Here is a 20081-nt window from a genome sequence, read left to right on the forward strand (position 1 = left end):
TAGGTAAGGGTCTGTCTGTGTACTGCATGTGTAACTGAGGTGCAGTAGTTCTGCTGGCATGTCATTTTTCTGTAGGGCTTTGTAGCAGTAAGGCTTGTTTTGTTAACCTTAGTAGGTGGTGTATTAATGTTCTAGGGCATGGTATAATATATGCATTGCTGCCATGTCATGGATAAGGGTGCTGCTGTTTTGAGTCCTAAGATAGTTCTGGTATGGTACAGCAAAGTTCTAAGTGTCTTTTTTTTAAATTGCAGGGATTTGTGTTACTTCTCAAAGTGTTTGGCAGTGAAGGGTTTGCAGTTACTAAAATTAGTGTGTATTGGTAGAAGAGGAGGAGAACTGGGTGAAACATAGAAACATAGAAATGATGGTGCAGCTTAGAGGGAACAGTGCCCACAGTGGGAAAATACCCCTCTCCCAGGGATAGAGTCACCACTAGCAGTGTTGCGGTCCCGGTTGAGCTCCGATTCTGACTCCGCCCCTCCTGTAGGCACGCGCACGCGTGAGGGGAGGTCTTTTAAAGGTCCAGCTGCATGGAGTCCCGGCCAGCCCCCTAGATGACGTCAGACGCTGGCAGGGTATTTAAACCCGGCGGCTGACTAGGGAAATCGCCTTACAACAGGGTTCACTCCTTGGAGTTACTAGTTGCCTCGCATTCCTGTGTTCCTGCCTTGCTTCCCGCATTTCTGCCTTGTTTCCTGAGTTCCTGCTTCAGATCCCAAGTTCTTGCTTCAGTTCCAGTGTTCCTGCTTCTGGCTCGGTTCCTCAGCCTCATTCCTGGTTCCTGATTTTCGAACTGTCTTCCTGGCCTCATCCTCGGTACGTCTTCTCTCTGCTGTTCTGCTGCCTGCCCCGACCTCGGACCGTTCTACTGGACTACGTCTGCTCCGGGAGACCTCTCCTAAGCCCCAGCGGCCCGGGACCTCACAGCCCAGGGTGAAGCTCTTGCCCGGTCTCCCAGCTCCGTGCCACCTCCCGGCCAGTCTTCAGGGCGGTGGTCCGCCCACTGCCTTTCCTTCATCTTCTCGGCCGGCCCAAGGGTCCACATCTCCAGTGATACAGTTCACAACAGGATCCCTCCAGGTACCAAACACAAAATCCACCCAACACACAACGGCAAGAGATCGGGCATTCTCGACAGCCGGACCCTCACTATGGAACTCCATCCCCACAAATCTGCGCCTAGAACCCTGCCTACCAACTTTCCGCAAAAGATTGAAGACCTGGCTTTTCAAACAAGCCTTCCCGGACAACTCATAACCACCTCCAACTCCTGTAACAATGTTAGCATTTGGTACTGTAAATAATCTCTAAGTTATTTATTTTATCCCCATACAGTTCTTTTTACTCCCATCTGTTCCTCTTTTTTCTCTCTCCCAGTTATTCTACCCCTGGTTTTTTGTAACTGCATCCCCCTTGCACTAGTTTAGTTCTACTGTTTACTGCACCCCTTGTTTCTATGTAAACCGGCATGATGTGACCTGTTCATGAATGCCGGTATATAAAAAAAATCTAAATAAATAAATAAATAAATAAATTTAAAAAACAGTTTGCAAGGCCATGGACCCGGCGGACATCTCGGGACTGCAGGCCATTCCAGGGATGGCACAACGTCTACAACAACAGCAGCACTGCTTGGACTTGCTGGCTGCAAACGTCGAGCGGCTGGCTAACCGCTTGGATGCTGCGCCTCCCGAGGCGCCACCCACGCATCCTCCGGTATCCGCCATGGGAGTATCTGCACCGACCAAATTACCTGCTCCTCCCCGCTACTCCAGGGATGCCAAGACCTGTCGAGGGTTTCTGAATCAGTGTTACATCAGATTCTCTCTCCTACCAAGCCAGTTTACTTCTGATTCAGTGAAAGTTGCCTACATCCTGTCCCTGCTGGATGGAAAGGCCCTGAGCTGGGCCTCACCCATGTGGGAGCGTAACGATCCGCTACTAAATAACTTGCAGCAGTTCATTATTAACTTCAAGCAGGTGTTTGATGAGCCAGCACGGCTGTCCATGGCTACATCTGAGCTTTTGCAACTTCAACAGGGGCCTCGATCATTGGCAGATTATGCAATCAAGTTCCGCACCCTCACCACGGAGGTTGGGTGGCGAGATGATAGTCTCCGGGGAGTCTTCCTGGAGGGACTGTCTGCCCGTATTAAGGACAATCACCTTTACGCTAAGCTGGAAAAATGCTTGTTCGAGCAAGAATCTCTCCCATTCCTAGGATACATCATCTCGTCTACAGGATTTTTATGGATCCAGAGAAAGTTTCAGCCATCAAAGAGTGGCCTCGTCCCATGGGAGTAAAGGCGCTACAGCGTTTCTTAGGATTCACAAACTTCTACAGACAATTCATTCCTCATTACTCTCTAAAGGTAGCACCTCTCACCGCCCTTACCAAGAAGGGAGAGGACGCCAAGGTGTGGTCCAAAGCCACCTGTCAAGCTTTTGAGGATCTAAAGAAGGCCTTTCTGCTAGACACCTGCTTACATTATCCAGACCCATTACGCCCCTTTATAGTAGAGGTAGACGCCTCCAACTTAGCGGTAGGGGCAGTACTTAGTCAAACCTCCAACAAGGGGAAGTTACTCCTATGTTCTTACTTCTCCAAGAAATTCTCAGCAGCTGAACGTAATTACAGTATAGGAGACAAGGAACTCCTTGCAATTAAGCTAGCTTTTGAAGAGTGGAGACAGTGGCTAGAGGGGGTGATCCATCCCATCACAGTTTATACGGATCATAAGAATTTGGAATTCCTATGTAAAGCTCAGCGACTAAATCCCAGACAAGCCCGTTGGTCTCTCTTTTTCAATTGCTTTAACTTCACACTTCGTTATAGACCAGCGGCCAAGAATATTCGAGCGGATGCCTTGTCCAGAACCACCGAGCTGGAGGAGGAGGGGGATTCCCCTCAGTACATCCTAGATCCAGCAAGAATCAATTTAGCAAACACGAGTTTAACTCCTGTGAGCAAGACTGTAGTCCCACACCGATTGTGAAAAGAGGTGTTACTCTGGGCTCATGATTCCCTCACCGGTGGACACGCTGGGTGAGAGCGAATCTTGGAACTTCTAAAACTCTATTACTGGCGGCCTTGGATGAAGCACAATGTCTGTGCCTATGTCAGTTCCTGCCCTTCTTGTGCTAAACAAAAGCCCTTGCCGGGGCTACCCTGGGGACTTCTGCAACCTTTGCCAATCCCCGTAGAACCTTGGACGCACTTAGCCATGGATTTTGTGGTAGATCTGCCATCCTCAGAGGGAAAAACAGTCATTTCGGTCACAGTGGATCATTTCTCCAAAATGGCCCATTTCGTCCCTCTGCCCAAGCTACCATCAGCACCAGAGTTAGCCCAACTCTTCATGCAGCACATCTTTCGGGTGCTTGGCCTGCCACAGGATATAGTCTCGGACAGAGGACCACAGTTCACTGCCTGTTACTGGAGAGCACTGTGACAAAAGTTTGGAGTTCAGTTGAACCTCTCCACAGCCTTCCATCCGCAAAGCAATGGACAAACTGTGCGTATGAACCGCTCCTTAAAAACCTTTCTTCGTACCTTTGTTTCTGAGAAACAGGACAATTGGGTAGCCCTGCTACCATGGGCTGAATTCTCCTACAACAATCATGCTCATTCCATTACTGGGAAGTCTCCCTTTCAAGTAGTGTATGGGAAGCAACTTAAACCACCGTTACCTCTACCAGTGATTGTTCCTTCACCTGCGGCTCAGCTGTCTGCTCAGCAATTGCATAGACTCTGGGACTCCATTCAAACCAAACTGATTGCATCAGCAAAGTCCGCCAAGAGGCATGCCGATCGGCATCGTCGACCAGCGCCGGTGTTTCTCCCAGGGGACAAAGTCTGGTTAAGCACCAAAAACATTCACCTTAGGTTGCCTTCTAGGAAATTGGCTCCTAAGTTCTGCGGGCCATTCTGAGTCGCTGAACGGGTTGGAATGGTTTCCTATCGCTTACGTCTGCCCACTACCTTACGCATTCACAATGTGTTTCATGTCTCCTTACTTAAACCAGTAGTTCTTTCTAGGTTCCATCGAAGACCGCCAGATCCTGCGGATACCCCCGCTGCTGATGAACCTACATACCAAGTTTGGGAGGTCCTTGATGTACACTTCCTCCACCGTTGCTGGGAGTACTTGCTGGCTTGGGAGGGCTGCGGTTCGGAGGAGAACACCTGGGAGCCTGCTCGTAACATCCTGGACAAATCGATCCTGCGACAATTTCACTTGGATCATCCTGGTAAACCGGGACCCTTGAAGAGGGGGCGTAAGAGGGGGGGGTACTGTTGCGGTCCCGGTCGCTAGACTCACGACCAGGTCCTTACCTTTTTACCCGCGCTGCGGGCCGCAACAAGGTTCGGCGTCCCTTGGGCCTGCCAGGCCTCTCTGCAGTGGCGTCTCCTCAAGGGAGACACCATCGAGCTCCGATTCTGACTTCGCCCCTCCTGTAGGCACGCGCACGCATGAGGGGAGGTCTTTTAAAGGTCCAGCTGCACGGAGTCCCAGCCAACCCCCTAGATGACGTCAGACGCTGGCAGGGTATTTAAACCCGGCGGCTGACTAGGGAAATCGCCTTGCAACAGGGTTCATTCCTTGGAGTTACTAGTTGCCTCATGTTCTTGTGTTCCTGCCTTGCTTCCCGAGTTCCTGCCTTGTTTCCTGAGTTCCTGCTTCAGTTCCTGAGTTCTTGCTTCAGTTCCAGTGTTCCTGCTTCTGGCTCGGTTCCTCAGCCTCATTCCTGGTTCCTGATTTTCGGACTGTCTTCCTGGTCTCATTCTCGGTACATCTTCTCTCTGCTGTTCTGCTGCCTGCCCCGACCTCGGACTGTTCTACTGGTCTATGTCTGCTCCGGGAGACCTCTCCTAAGCCCCAGCGGCCCGGGTCCTCACAGGCTCCTCCTGGGGGGACCACGGGCTTCCCAGGGTGAAGCTCTTGCCCGGTCTCCCGGCTCCGTGCCGCCTTCCGGCCAGTCTTCACAGCAGTGATCCGCCCACTGCCTTTCCTTCATCTTCTCGGCCGGCCCAAGGGTCCACATCTCCAGTGATACAATTCACAACAATCTGTCCAGGCCTTGAAAGGAAAACCTTCCCACTACCCAAAAACGAATCCAGGCCTTGAGGTTAAGAGAGCTAGCCTGAGGTTCCAGCCCTGAAGAGACAGTGATGTTCTTTTATGACCACCATCCGTGTGCAGTCTGCACTTTGGGATGGGGTTGCATATCTTATCTAGCTAATAATTATTTATTGACCAGTCCTCAAGAAACTTGTCCAAACATTTTTTTTATTTAACTTTTTTATTGAGTTTTTTGCATAAGATACAAACAATATGTTGAATTGCACAATAAATAAAACCGTTGTGAAAGTGGCAACTAAAAGACGGTCAATAAAACCTGTTAAAATAAAATAAATAATGCAATAACTAGGAACATATAAAACATAATTGAAATACATTGAATTGCAATGCAACACAATATTATCCCCTCTCACTCCCCCCCCCCCCCCCCCCCCCCTCAGAGCAGGAATCACAAGTAGTCATTGAACCATGTTATATGGGGATACCAGGAGAGCAACAATAAACATCAGTGCATCAGTGCATTGGTACAGAAAGAAAGAAAAATCAACACCAGAGTGCTTTAGTACATGAGTACATAAATAGATGCATCATCTCTTGTATCGTGTACATTCTCAATAAGGACTTCATCATTGTGAATAATAAACTTGAGAAAACTATAGGGCTGTGGAGAGTCGCCTGCTGCTCCCTGACTACTCTCTGAAGGTGTCATAGGGAGTCATAGCTTTACACTGAGACTTAGGAAGGCCTGACATCAGGGAATACTTTCCATATTTTGTAAAACGCGGCCAATTGATTCTGTTTAGCAGCCGTTAGATAAGCCAGCCGGTGATGTCTACTATGTCCAAACCTTTTTTAAACTCAATTATATACTAACCTTAATCACATTTTCTGGCAACAAGTTCCTTAGCTTAATTATGCACTGTCTGAAAAAAATGCTTTCTTAAATTTGTTTTAATTTACTACCTGTTAGTTTTAGGGAGTGTCCCTTAGTCCTAGTAGCATTTGACAGTGTAAATAACCATTCTCTATTAACATTTTTCATACTAAACATAGTTATAAACCTCTATCACATCCCCTCTAAGTCAATTTTTCTCCAAGCTGAGGAATTCTAATCAGTTTAGCTTAAGAGAACCGATCAGGGCTGGTGCTTTCAATATGCAAACTAGGCGGTTGCCTGGAGCGCCAACATTTTGGCAGTGACAAAATCCTACAAGTACAAGTCTCAGATGGGGAGAGCCAATAGGGAGTGCTGTGCTGGAGCTGCCAGAAATAGGTAAACAAGGGATGGAAAGGAGGGTGCATGACTGAAGGTTTGCCTAGGGCACCAAATACTCTTGCACCAGCCCTGTAACTGATCCAACCCTGTAATCAATTTTGTTGCCCTTCTCTGTACTTTTTCCAGTTCTGCCATATCTTTTTTGAGGTCCAGCATCCAGTATTGCACACAATACTCATGGATTGATACCAAGGCATTATGATGCTACCAGTTTTGTTTTCTATTTCTTTCTAAATAATTCCTAATATTCTTTTCTGGCATATTCTACTGCATGCTGAGCTGAAGATTTCAACATATTGCCAATAATGATCCCAAGGTCCTTCTCCTGGATGGGGAACCCAACATTGTGTGCCTCTAATTGAGATTTCTTTCCTCTGTGCATCACTTTGTATTAACATTAAATTTCATCTGCTATTTATTATTGTAGATGCTCAGCTCTCCCGTCTTGCAAAGTCCTCCTGCAATTCCTCACAATCAGCTCATGTTTTCACTACTTTGAATAATTTTGTATCTGCAAATGTGATCAGCTTGCTCACTGCACCTTCTTCTAGATCATTTATGAATAACCACTGGTCCCAGTCAAGACCCCTGGAGCACTCCATTACTCACTTCTCTCCGTTGGGAAAAGTAACCACTTAAGACCTATTCTCTGTTTCCTTTCTTTAATCAGTTACCAATACATAATAGACACAAAAAGGGGTTGAATTAGCCCAAATTTTTTTGGATACCATGGAGCCCTTTTTTAAACATTACATTGGCTTCCTTCCAGTCTTCATGTTAAGCGCATTTAATGCGGATAAATGGGCTTTTGAAAATTGCTGTGATAGTACATTACATTTACATTTTCCTTTGAATATTGTCCTGACAGAGTTTTGAGAATGCAAGGTCATGGTTTTGAAGTCCTGCATGTTTCCATTGACTTTATGTTGTGGAATCAGCATTGTAATTATTGTTACTAAATTGCTCCAAGGTTTATACTGTAAAATGGAGAAAAAGGATACATTATGAAAGGAAACCAGCTCTGGTTCTGCACAAGTTGCTAAGGTTTAAAATTACAAAGCTCTGTGCCCCTTGCTGAGTAAGCAAGTTCCATTATTACTCATACTCAGCACTGCAGGGCATTGCCTTTTAGAAAGTAATTTTCCCAAGGGTGCTGAGAATGGATGCAAAGAGTCTGTGGGTTTGTGCAGGGCAGACAGTCCTTACAGGGGACAATTTTCAAATCTCTGAAGGTAGTTGCAAAGTCTCCATGCACTTGCCACCTGTAGACTTTGCACCAGTTCCCAAACGGAAAGCATGCATGCACTTTTGCTTTGAAACCTGCCCTGGGAAAAAGAGATTTGCACCTGCTTTTTCTGTGGATACGTTTCCACATTCAGAACAACGTGCAGAGGTTTTAATTGCAAACACCGTGCACATACCGTGTTTCCCCGAAAATAAGACAGTGTCTTATATTAATTTTTGCTACCAAAGATGCACTAGGCCTTATTTTCAGGGGATGTCTTATTTTTCCATGAAGAAGAATTCACATATATTGTTGAACAAAAAAATGAACATTTATCATATTCTGAATAGTTGTCTGGTTATGCTGGTTTGTGATGACAACTAACTGTGAATCCTGCAGGGTAAAAAAATCACAGCTGCATGCTCTGGTGTTCTGTGCGATGGGCATGCTCCCAAATAAAAACTTTGCTAGGTCTTACTTTCGGGGGAGGTCTTATATTTAGCAATTTAGCAAAACCTCTACTAGGTCTTATTTTCAGGGGATGTCTTATTTTCGGGGAAACAGGGTAGTTGCATTTTCTACCCTATCGCCGCCTCCAGGAATGCCTCCACTCAATGCAGGTAAAAGTATGTGCATTGTTCAGCAACGCCCATTCTTTTACCCATGGGGAGGGAGAAGAGGGGGGGGGGGCAGTTTTCAACACTCCTTTTTTCTTGGCTAAACATCTATTTATCTACATCAATGGCTTCTGAAAATTACCCTCCCAAAGCGGAATTATCCTGAATACTATGGAGTTCTATTTTGTGAATCGAGGGAAACATTTACATTATATTCCTTCTTTGCATCATCAATGTTATAATTATTTTTGGCAAGGAAGGTCTTGAAAACATACATTTTGGTCCCTTTTGGGGGAAGGAGGAGAAGGAATGGGAGGGGAGGTTAGAGGTGAGGTAATCTGTGCACATAATACTGAGGGAGGAATAGGGTTAACGAGAGATTATGAAAACCACAGAAGGAAAAGGTTACAACAACACCTCTTACCGTGATACATGTGAACAGCACAAGTGAAAAATGGCTTGTGTTGTGTGCCCTGGAGGAGGTAAACCACTGGTATGAGGAAATTAGGTCTCTCCAAAACACCTGCTAGTTTCTACTTCTCCAGTATGCGGAAATAACGAGCAGGAAACAAAAATGTTTAAGGTGATACATTTTTATTGCATTAACTTTTAATACACCGCATCAATCCAATAAAAAGGAATCACTTTATATATGTTCTGTATTGATATTTATTTCTCTGCATTGAAGTGGACTAATATGGCAACCACATTACTTCCCCAGCAAGTACTGGAATGGTTAAGAACATCGAAACTTCTGTGTGGTCTGATGAATTCAGTCTCTCATGTGATACTTTAGGTATTAGCTATTTAAAACACTTTTACCTTCCCTAATATTGATTATTAGTTATTTGACAATTTATTTTTTCATGATTTTCACAATATTTTTATTTATTTTATTTTTAATTTTTATATACCAAAGTTCTTGTGAGAATTACAAATCACTCCGGTTTACATAAAACGATGAACTGCCCAACCGAGAAGGGGGCTTTACATGGAACCATAGAACAGATGGAACAATATAACCGGATGTCAATTTAACATAGTAATAAATAAATATAATATAGTAAATACAATTAAACTATTTAACATAGAAATAGTGACATGTTAAAGCTATAATATAAATACAATAAAAATATGGTGAACTTTTGGACTAAAAGATTGATAGAACAGTTGCAGAGTCCTGATAGTAGGACTTGGTGAGGTGTCCATAATTTGGGGATACCTAATATTTAGGAAGTCCTCCCGTCTAAGTAGCATTGAGAGTCTGGGAAGGCTTGTTGGAAAAGCCAGGTCTTCAGTCTTTTTTTGAACTCTTGATGACTGGGTTCTAGTCTTAGATCTGGGGGGAGCGCGTTCCACTGGTGGGGGCCTGCTGAAGATAGTGCTCGTTTGCTCAATGCTGATTTTACTTGTGGGACATGCAGTGTTCCTTTGTATGCGCTTCTAATTGGTCTGGAAGATGTATGCGGTTGAAGTTGAGAGCTTAGCATGATAGGAGCCAGTTTGTATGTTGCTTTGTGGACGATTGTGAGTATCTTATAGAGTATCCTGTGTTTGATGGGAAGCCAATGTAAGTTATGAAGGATAGGGGTGATATGGTCTTTTCTGTTAGAACTTGTGAGGATTCTGGCAGCGGAATTCTGTACCATCTGTAATGGTTTGATTGTGTTGGTGGGTAGAACTAGCAGAAGGGAGTTGCAATAATTGAGCTTAGATAGTATGATGGATTGCAGTACTAGCCTGAAGTCTGAGAAGTAAAGGAGTGGTTTAAGTTTTTTGAGGACTTGCAGTTTGTAAAAGCAGTCCTTTGTGGTAGTGTTTACGAACTTTTTTAGGTTTAGTTGGTTGTCTAGCCAGGCTCCTAGGTCTCTGACATCAGGTGAGAACTTGCTATTTGAGTTTGGTGGAGAGATGCTAGATGAAATTGTACGGGGGTCCTGGGAGACAATGAGCATTTCGGTTTTATTGGCATTCAATACTAAGTTGAGGCTTGAGAGTAAGTTTTTAATAGGCTGTAGGCATTCGTTCCAGTATGTGATGGTTTTTTGAAGGGATTCTGTAATCGGGAGAAGGATTTGTATGTCGTCTGCATAGAGGTAATGGGTAAGCTTGAGGTTTGAGAGTAGGTGGCAGAGAGGGAGGAGGTAGATATTGAAGAGGGTGGGTGAAAGTGAGGATCCTTGCGGGACTCCTTGATCTGAAGGGACTGGATGCGATTCTTTGTTGTTTATTCTGACTTTGTAGAATCTGTTCCTTAAGAAGGACTGAAACCATCTTAGAGCTGTGCCTTTGATCCCTATATTGGCTAGTTGGTCTATAAGAATAGTGTGTTTTACCGTATCAAACGCAGCAGAAAGATCAAGAAGAACAAGCAGGTAAGGTTGTTTTTTCTCCAGGTTAACGAGGATGGTGTCAGTGAGTGTTGCGATCCCCCCTGTTGCTGCGCTACAGGTTGTCTCTTACCTTCCTCCCGGAGGCCGCTTCGAAGCCAGGGCCTCTCCTGTGCACCATCCGGGACTTGCTCCAGGGCCTGAGAGGCCTAGCTGTTCCTGTGGCCTGCCTGTGGCTTGCATGCCTCTGTGTTTGGACTTCCTGTTTGGCGACGCCCTTCTCCTAGGGGCCGGCCCGCAGCTCTCTACACCACTTATAGGGCCAGCGGTGGGCGGTCCTGGCAAGCTCCTCCTAGGGAGTTGCCTTCTACCTCCAGTATATAAGGACTTCCTTGTCATTTGCAACTGGCCTGCGGATCGGGTTCTACAGTCGTCTGTAACCTTGCCGATCCAGGTCCACCGTGGTCTGCCTTGTGTTGATGGCTCCTTGTCCTGTCTCTGTCCGGATGTTTGCTTCCTGATGTTCCTGATGTCTGCCTTGATGTGTTCCTGATGTCCTGATCCAGTTCCGCTCGCTTCTGCCCTACGTCCTGTCTGGTTCCTGAGCCTTCTGTCCTGTTGGGCCCTGGAGTGGCCAACAGGAGGGATTCGTCCCACGGGCTCTTGAGCTTCTCTGCCTGCCAGCCGAAAGGGCTTCGGATGTCAGTATCCCAGCATCGGAGTTCCTGTTCGCCTGGATCTTCCGCTTTGTCTTCCCTGCACCCTCCTTTCCTCAGCGTGGTCCGTGACCAGCCTTCCTGGGCTGTGTAGGGCGCGTCTGGGACGGGGTGGTTCGCGACTCAGTCCCACGGGTGGGCTGAGTAGGGCGCCCTGATGGACAGTGCCATGTTTCCTTCCAGCCCTCCTCTTCAACGTCTTGCTTCAGCCTGTCTTAGATGTCTGCTTCAGCCCCGGTCTGACGTCTTCTTTGTAAGGACTCTGTCTGCCCTCGCCTCTGTCCGGCCTGCTGCCCATTGCCGTTCCCTGCGGCAGGTCCGAAAGGGCCGGGAACAGTCGGAGGACCGTTCATCAGTCAACTTCCCAGTGTTGGCTACCATTGGCGTGCAGGTCCGGCTGAGGGTCGGACTCCCTGCTTCTGTACCCGCCTGGCTCACCATGCCTGCTCAGCTCACCTACCACGGTGTGGCTTGGGGCTCCTCCTTGAGTCCTGCCGTGGCCCAAGGGCTCACCACCAGCTCGAGATGACCGCGCCCGCGCGCGCTCGTAACAGTGAGAGATAGTAATAGAGATTCGGTGTTTAGGCATTTTCTGAAACCATATTGAGCCGGGGATAGAATGTTATGATCTTCCAGATATTCTGACAGTTGCTTGTTGACAATTTTTTCCATCAATTTGGCAATGAGCGGTAAGTTTGCGATAGGTCGAAAGTTAGCTGGGTCCGATGGAGAGGCTTTTGGTTTTTTTAGTAGTGGTTTGAGGATTGCCAATTTTAACTGGTTGGGAACTAAACCTTGAGAAAGGGATGTGTTAATAATTTCTGAAATTGGTTTTGAGATGGTGTTTGGTATGGCTATGAGGAGATTTGTTGGTAATGGGTCTGATGGATGGGAGGATGGTTTGATTTTCTTGAGTGTATTTTCTATCTCCAGTGAAGAAGTGAGCTCGAATGAATCCAGGCTTGTGTTTTGTTGCGGCAGGACTGTTGGATGGTGTGTTGGGGTGAAGCTGTTGGTTGTGATTGAATGGGTAAGGTTGGTGATTTTTGTCTTATTTATTTATTTTTATTTATTTAAGTTTTTTATATACCAACATTCAAGACAATTGTCCCATCATGCTGGTTCACAAGAAACAGGAGTGCAATTATAATAAACTTAACAACTTGAACAATAGTGCAGAAGGAGCAGTTACATGTAACAAGGAAATATAGAACTTGGAGTAAGAAGGAAAATGAAGATCAGATAATTACATATAATAACATTGTAGGAGATGGTTATTAATGATATTGCTAGCGACGTGTGTTGATTGATGAGGGTTAACTAATATTGGAGTTAGGAAAGGCCTGCGTGAACAGCCAGGTCTTGAGTCTTTTCTTAAAGGTTGAGATGCTGGGTTCCATTCTAAGATCTGGGGGAATGGAGTAGTCTTGAAGTAGTCGGCGAGTTCGTTTGCTTTGTTGAGAGCTAGGTGGTCTGGGATGGTGGGAGGAGATGGTTTGGTTAAAGAGGAGACATATGAGAAGAGAGCTTTTGAGTCGAAAATGAAGTTGTGGATTTTTTTTGCATATAATTCTTTCTTTGTTCTAAGGATAGTATTCCTGTAAGTGTTGAGGAGGGATTTGTAGATGGCATGTGTCGAAGTGGTTGGGTTTTTTCTCCAGCTTTGTTCATTTTTTCTTAGTGATTGCTTTAGGGATTTAAGTTCTGGGGTAAACCAGGGTTTTCTATTGTCTAATGTGGGTTGTATGGTTTTGGTTGAAGTTGGGCAGATTTGATCTGCAATTTATTGTTAATATTGATCCATGAGGTGGTTGTACAATAGTACAACAGTGACTTGGTAGAACAGTGACACAATAGTACAACAGTGACTTGGTAGAACAGACATGAGTCAAGGCAGGTCACAGGATTATAACGGTGGTTGTAAATTCTGGAATGGACACTAATTGTAGCCTGGTAATTTACTTAGAAACTGTGCATCAGGCAACACTGCATCACGATGATAAATATAAGCCATACTTCTATAGCTAACATGTCCAGTGTTTAACTGTCAGTAGCTGCTTGTTATGGCTTATTGTAACATATGTTTTTTGTCAGTCTGTTAACAGGTACAATGAAAGCAACAAATGAATTATCAGTCAGTAAAGCCGAAGGATCTTCAGGTAAGGAAAAGAAATAACAAAGAACATTGTAGAAAAAGTTCTTACATTTTTGCTTTGGTGGACAGGGATACTAAAATTCTACATGTTATAGGGGGTCATTCTCTAATGCTGTCGCACGTGAAAAAAGACTTTTCGCATGCGAAAAGTCCCTTTTTGCGTGTGATAGCTAGCTCGGGGCAGAGTCGGGCCGGAGTCGGCCCCGGAAGACGAGGAGTCAGGGCAGCACCGGGGGCCGACGCTGCGGCGGCAAAAGGTAAGATTCCTTATCGCCGCCAGTTTCACGCCGAATAATTACACATTTCATGGTGTAGTTATTCGGCGCAAAAGCCGGCAGCGATTGCTGCCGGCTATCGCAGAACCGCCCCCTGCTTCGCCCCCCCCCCCGCCCCCCATTACCACCGGACTCTCTAAGGTCTGCAACCTTAGAGAATCCGGGCCATAGTATTTTATTAGTGTAGAAACATACTTTGCATTGTGGTTAGAGAGATGATGGGGAGGAGGCAAGCATAGAGGGTGAGAAGACCGTATAAAAAGTGTGTAGGGTGGAAGTGCATAGAGACATGGTAGGGAGGGAAAGTCATGGCAAGGAACCAGGGTAGAGAAGACAAAGAGGGGTTAATGGGCTTTTATTTAATTGAAGTGTAACCGGGCTGCTGGCGCTAACAATTAAAAAGGAAATTGAACAACTTTTAAACTAAACTGTGGAGGAAAGTTGACAGTCACTCGGGAGAGCCCAGTTTAAAACAGGGGTCTACACCTTTAAACATGAGAAATTAGATTGTCCTGACTATGAAGAAGTGGATAAAACTAATTCCAAACTATCTGATCTACTTGTAAGAGGAGCTTGGGAAAAAACACTTTGCAGTGTCTAATTGCAAACACCAGAAGTCTGAAAAATAAGATGGGAGATTTGGAGTGTATGTATGGCACTAGAGGAAGAAATTATAATAGAGACCTGGTGGAAAAAGGGCAACCAGTAGGACATGGTGATACAAGGATACAAAATATATCAAAATGATAGAGCAGATAGACGTTGTGGTGGTGTGTCAAGGATTCCATAAAATCAAGTAAAATACAAAGAAACAAATTGTAATTGGGAATCTTTATGGATGGAAATTCTATGCATGACAAGGAGGATTATAGTGCTGAGGGTTTACTACTGCTCATCCAACCAGGATGGTGAAGCAGAGAATGAAATGCTAGGATTGATTAGACAGGGTACTAAGTATGGAAACACAATGATAATGAGAGACTTCAGTTACACTAACATGGATTAGGTAAATGTCTCATCTGGGCATGACAAGGAGGTGAGGTTCCTGGACACCATAAATGACTGCTTCATGGAGCAATTGGCCTTAGACTCAGTGAGGGAGGGAGGTGCTAACCTTAGATCTAGTTCTTGCTGGGATGCAGAATCTGGTGCAAAAGTTAGCAGTCATGGAGCTGCTTGGCAACAGTGATCATAATGCAATCAAATTTGAGACAGTTACTAGAGAAAACAAACAAAACTATCACAATAATATATAACTTTAAAAAGGAAGGCTATGAAAAAATGAGAAACTAGTTAGAAGACGAGTAAAAGGAGCAGTTACAAGTGTTAGAGGTTTGCATGAGGCAAGGGGACCATTTAAAAACACTATTTTGGAAGCTCAGATAAAATACATGCCCCAAATTAAGAAAGGTCAAAGGAAGAACAAGCAGCACCCACTAACATGGCTAAATGGTGCTGTAAAAGAGGCCATCAAAGACAAAATGTTTTGAAAAATTATTTTTGAGATTCTACATGTATGATTGATTTGAGATTTAGAACATTGTTTATCACAAGGAGGTTTTCTGAGACTGATAATTATGCTTGAGATGATCATTTTAAGAGCTGTCAGGCTATTTTTATGAGATTCTCTTATAGAGCGCATGGGCTCTTCAGATGACATCTGAAGTCTCTTTCCTCCTTCAATACACCTCTGAACAATATATACAAGTTGTTCTTTAGACAAAGTGCTTAAATCCTTTATGCAAAGTATCAGTTTGTTATAACAAATTAAATAATAGCAAATCACTGAACCTGATAGTATTCATCCCAGAGTTCTAAAGGAATTCAAATATGAAATTGCAGACCTACTACTGGTAATCTGTAGCCTACCATTCAAATTTTTCTCTATACCTGTAGACTGGAGGATAGCAAATGCAATGCCAATTTTCAAAAGGGGCAACTCAAGCAACTACAAACCGGTGAGCCTGATGTCTGTGCTTGGTAAAATTGTAGAAAATATAATTAGGAACAAAATTACTGGTCAGGTGGATAAACATGGGTTAATGGGAAATAACATGGATTTAGGAAAGGTAAGTTGTGTCTATTAGAATTATTTGAAAATGTAAATAAGCACACGAATAAAGGAAAGCTGATCAATATAGTGTATTTAGATTTCTAGAAGGCATTTGACAAAGTCCTCATAAGAGAATCCTTAGCAAACTAAAAAACCATAGGATAGGAGCTGTTGTTTCAATGTGGATTGTTAACTGGTAAAAATACAGGAAACAAACGGGCTGATACAGAAAAACCCACAGGAGAGCTGGCGAGCGCCCGCTCTCCCGACACACGCCTAGGCCACACTCCTGGGTGCGCGATTCAGTAAGAAAAAATATGTAAATGAGGGCTTGCAGTAAAAGGAGGCGCTAGGGACACTAGTGCATCCCTAGCGCCTCCTTTTTGACAGAAGCGGCGGCTGTCAGAGGGTTTGACAGCCAACGCTCAATTTTACCGTCGTCGGTTCTCGAACCCGCTGACAGCCACAGGTTTGGTAAACGGACACCGGCAAAATTGAGCATCCGTCTTCCGGGCCGTGGGCAGATTTTAAATTTTTAAAAAAAATTTTTTTTTACTTTTGGGGCTTCCGACTTAATATTGTTATGATATTAAGTCGGAGGGTGTAAAGAAAAGCTTTTTCTGCTTTTCTGTACACTTTCCTGGTGCTGGCCGAAATTAACGCCTGCCTTTGGCAGGCATTAATTTCTGAAAGTAAAATGTGCGGCTTGGCTGCACATTTTACTTACAGAATTGCGCGGGGAAAAACTAATAGGGCCATCAACATGCATTTGCATGTTGCGGGAGCTATTAGTTTCGGGGGGGTTGGCCGCACGTTTTCCATGCACTATTACCCCTTACTGTATAAGGGGTAAAAATAGCGTGTCGAAAACGTGTGGCCAAATGGGGGCTAACAGTGCGCTCAGCCTCAGCGCACTTTACTGCATCGGCCTAAAAGGTAGGTCTTGATGGCTGGTTGAAGAAAGGTGAATAGTGGAGTGCTTCAAGGATGTGTCCTAGGATCCAGTGCTGTTCAACGTATTAATTAATGATCTAAGAAACACGACAAGTGAAGTGATCAAACTTGCGAATGACACGAAATTATTCAGGGTAGTTAAAACACAAGCAGATTGAGAGGAGCTATAGAAGAACCTTGTGAGAGTGAAGAACTGAGCATCTAAATGGCAGATTAAATTGAATGTGGAAAATTGCAAAATGATTCACATAGGGAAAAATAAACCTAATATTAGATACGCAATGATGGGTTCCATATTAGGAGTAGCCACTTAATAAAAGGATCTAGGAGTCATTGTGGCCAGTATTTTGAAATCCTCAGCTTACTGTGCAATGGCAGCCAAAAATACAAACAGAATGTTGCGATCCCTCCTGTGGCGCAGCCACAGGAGGCATCTTAACTTCTCTTCTGGAGGCTGCTCCGAAGCCAGGGCCTCGCCTGCGAACTATCCAGGACTTGCTCCAGGGCCTGGGAGGCCTCGCTGTTCTTGGGGCCTGCCTGTGGCTTGCTTGGCCCTGCTTGGACTTCCTGGTTCGGCCACATCCTTCTCCCTAGGGGCCGGCCCGCGGCACTCCACCTCAGTTATAGGGCCAGCGAGGGGCGGTCCAGGTGAACTCCTCCCAGGGAGTTGCCTGCATACAGCAGTATAAAAGGACTTTCACTTCAGTTCCTGTTTGCCTTCGGATTGAGTCTCACAGTCGTCTGTGCTTCTTCCTCGGTCCAGGTCCTTCGTGGTCTCGCTTGTCTTGACAGCTCCCTGTCCTCTGTCTCAGCCTGTTGCCTTGATGTTTGTTCCAGATGTTCCTGATATTTGTTCCTGTTCCAGTTCCCGAGGTTCCAGCTTGCTTCAGACTGCCAGGAGTGCAGTACCCCGCTTCAGACTGCCAGGAGTGCAGTATCCCGCTTCGACTGCCAGGAGTGCAGTACCCCGCTTCAGACTGCCAAGAGTGCAGTAACCCGCTTCTTCCCTGCGCTTGTTCCATTCTCAGTGTGGTCCGCGACCAGCCTCCCTGGGCTGTGTAGGGCGCGCAGTGGGACAGGGTGGTCCGCGACCAGCCCATTGGGTCCGCCCTTGTCGGTGGACTGAGTAGGGCGCCCTGAGGGACAGTGCCAATGTCTTCCTTCCCAGCCCTCGTCTATGATGTCTCCGCTTCAGCCCTCGTCTATGATGTCTTCGCTGCAGCTTTCGTCTGTGATGTCTTCTGTGTTCCAAGGGTGGTCCACGACCAGCCCATTGGGTCCGCTCGTGTCGGTGGGCTGAGTAGGCCGCCCTGAGGGACAGTGCCAATGTCTTCCTTCCTAGCCCTCGTCTATGAAGTCTCCGCTTCAGCCCTCGTCTATGATGTCTCCGCTTCAGCTCTCGTCTATGATGTCTTCACTGCAGCCTTCGTCTGTGATGTCTTCTGTGATCCAAGGGTGGTCCACGACCAGCCCATTGGGTCCGCCCGTGTCGGTGGGCTGAGAAGGGCGCCCTGAGGGACAGTGCCTATGTCTTCCTTCCCAGCCCTCGTCTATGATGTCTTCGCTTCAGCCCTCGTCTGTGATGTCTTCTGTGTTCTAAGGACTCTGTCTGCCCTCGTCCTCTGTCCGGCCTGCTGCCCAATGCCATTACCCAGCGGCAGATCTGAAAGGGCTTGGAACAGTCGGAGGACCTTTCATCAATCAACATTGCGTTGTTGGTTGCCGTGGGCGTGCAGGTCCGGCTGAGGGTCAGATTCTGTTCTCCAGTCCTTGCTTCTGCCTTGCCTGGTTCTCCATGCTCGCACCGGCTCACCTCCCACGGTGTGGCTTGGGGCTCCTCCCTGAGTCTCGCCGTGGCCCAAGGGCTCACTACACCTGCTCTAGAGGCGACCGCGCTCCTCGCGCTCGTAGCAGAACCCGAAGGCCTCCAAGCCCTCGGTTCTCAGCAGCGTGGAGGACACGCTCGTAACACAGAATGCTAGAAATTATTTGGAAAGGAATGGAACACTGAGAGGAGAGGATCACCTTGCTTGGGGAAATTTTTAAACTTAAAAGTATTGTGGAGAAGTAAAACTATTGGGGTATATTATTTAGTGCATTTGTGTGTCTGTATTGAATAGCTAGTCAGAGGGCAGGCAAAAACCAGGAGTTTTGTGTGTTTTGTATTAAATAGGTAGTCAGAAAGGCAGGCAAAAACAGAAGTTTGTGTGTTTGTATTTCCCAACCATTCCCCTTTCTCCCACCCACCCCAGCTCATCCTTTAGTTTATAGGCAGGTGACACTTTCTCACAAAAAAAAAAATACAAAAATTAATCAGCCTTTTAACTTAAATTCAGAAATTCCCTACACCTTATCAAGAGTTTATTCATTCCCTTGTAGGTCACTACCAGATATTGTTAACTCTATTTTTTGAATAAATATTTAATTGAGATTCAACTACGTGGTCAGTTCATCTCATCCTAAACGTCAGTTTTTAAAAGACTGTTTTTCTCTATCCACCTTCTGATTTATCTAGCATAAGTTAGACTAAGAGTCCACACACTGAGAGTTAACAGATTGCCAAGACCATGGACTCGGTGGATTTATCTGGTCTTCAGGCCAGGTCAGGCCAGGTTTAGCTCAGTGAATTCAACAACAACAACAAGGTTTAGACCTATTAGCAGCAACTGTTGAACGTTTAGCGAATCATCAGGATTCTTCTTCTTCAGCAACCAGTTCTTCATTTACAGTGAATGCTGCTTCAAATTCTATGACTCCTATTTCTATGCCTCCTCCACCCAAATATGCTGGAGATGTAAGACAGTGTCGAGGATTTTTTAATTTATGTTTCATGAGATTTGCCTTGCAACCTAGTCAATTTTCCACAGATCAAATCAAAACAACATACATTATGCCTTTGTTGGATGGCAGAGCTTTGGCTTGGGCATCTCCTTTGTGGGAGAGGGGAGATCCATTACTAGGAGATCTACAATTATTTGTTCGTACTTTTAGACAGATGTTTGATGAACTAGCACGTCAATCTACGGCTGCTACTGAAATTTTAAATCTAAAACAAGGTTCTTGTCCTCTGGTGGATTATGTAGTGGAGTTTAGAACTTTTGCTACAGAATTGGGATGGCGAGAAGACAGCTTACGCAGCATTTTCTTAGAAGGATTATCTTCTCGTGTAAAAGATGAATTGGCGGCCAGGGATCTTCCTGATAATCTGGAAGAATTGATTGATCTCACGGGACTTCATGAAATTAAACCTTTTAGAACACAAGTTTCATTGGCTCCTTCTTTTTCTCGTCCAATGCTTTCATCCACTGAGAATTCTACTATTCGAGCTGAGGAACCAATGCAATTAGGACGTAGGTCTCTTACTCCTGAAGAAAGAAGGAGACGTCGTTCCCT

At 45.4% G+C, this 20081-nt stretch overlaps 1 protein-coding gene across 1 annotated transcript in view; it reads left to right on the top strand.

Annotated features, from left to right (window-relative positions):
• ACSBG1 (acyl-CoA synthetase bubblegum family member 1) overlaps window positions 1–20081 on the top strand; it is a 96195-nt gene that overhangs the window by 4044 nt on the left and 72070 nt on the right. Inside the window, 1 exon segment of the mRNA XM_029575025.1 lies at window positions 13346–13410. Within this exon segment, the coding sequence (XP_029430885.1) occupies window positions 13346–13410 (65 nt within the window).

This window comes from Rhinatrema bivittatum, chromosome 13 (genome assembly GCF_901001135.1).
Source record: "Rhinatrema bivittatum chromosome 13, aRhiBiv1.1, whole genome shotgun sequence".
Lineage (NCBI taxonomy): Eukaryota > Metazoa > Chordata > Amphibia > Gymnophiona > Rhinatrematidae > Rhinatrema > Rhinatrema bivittatum.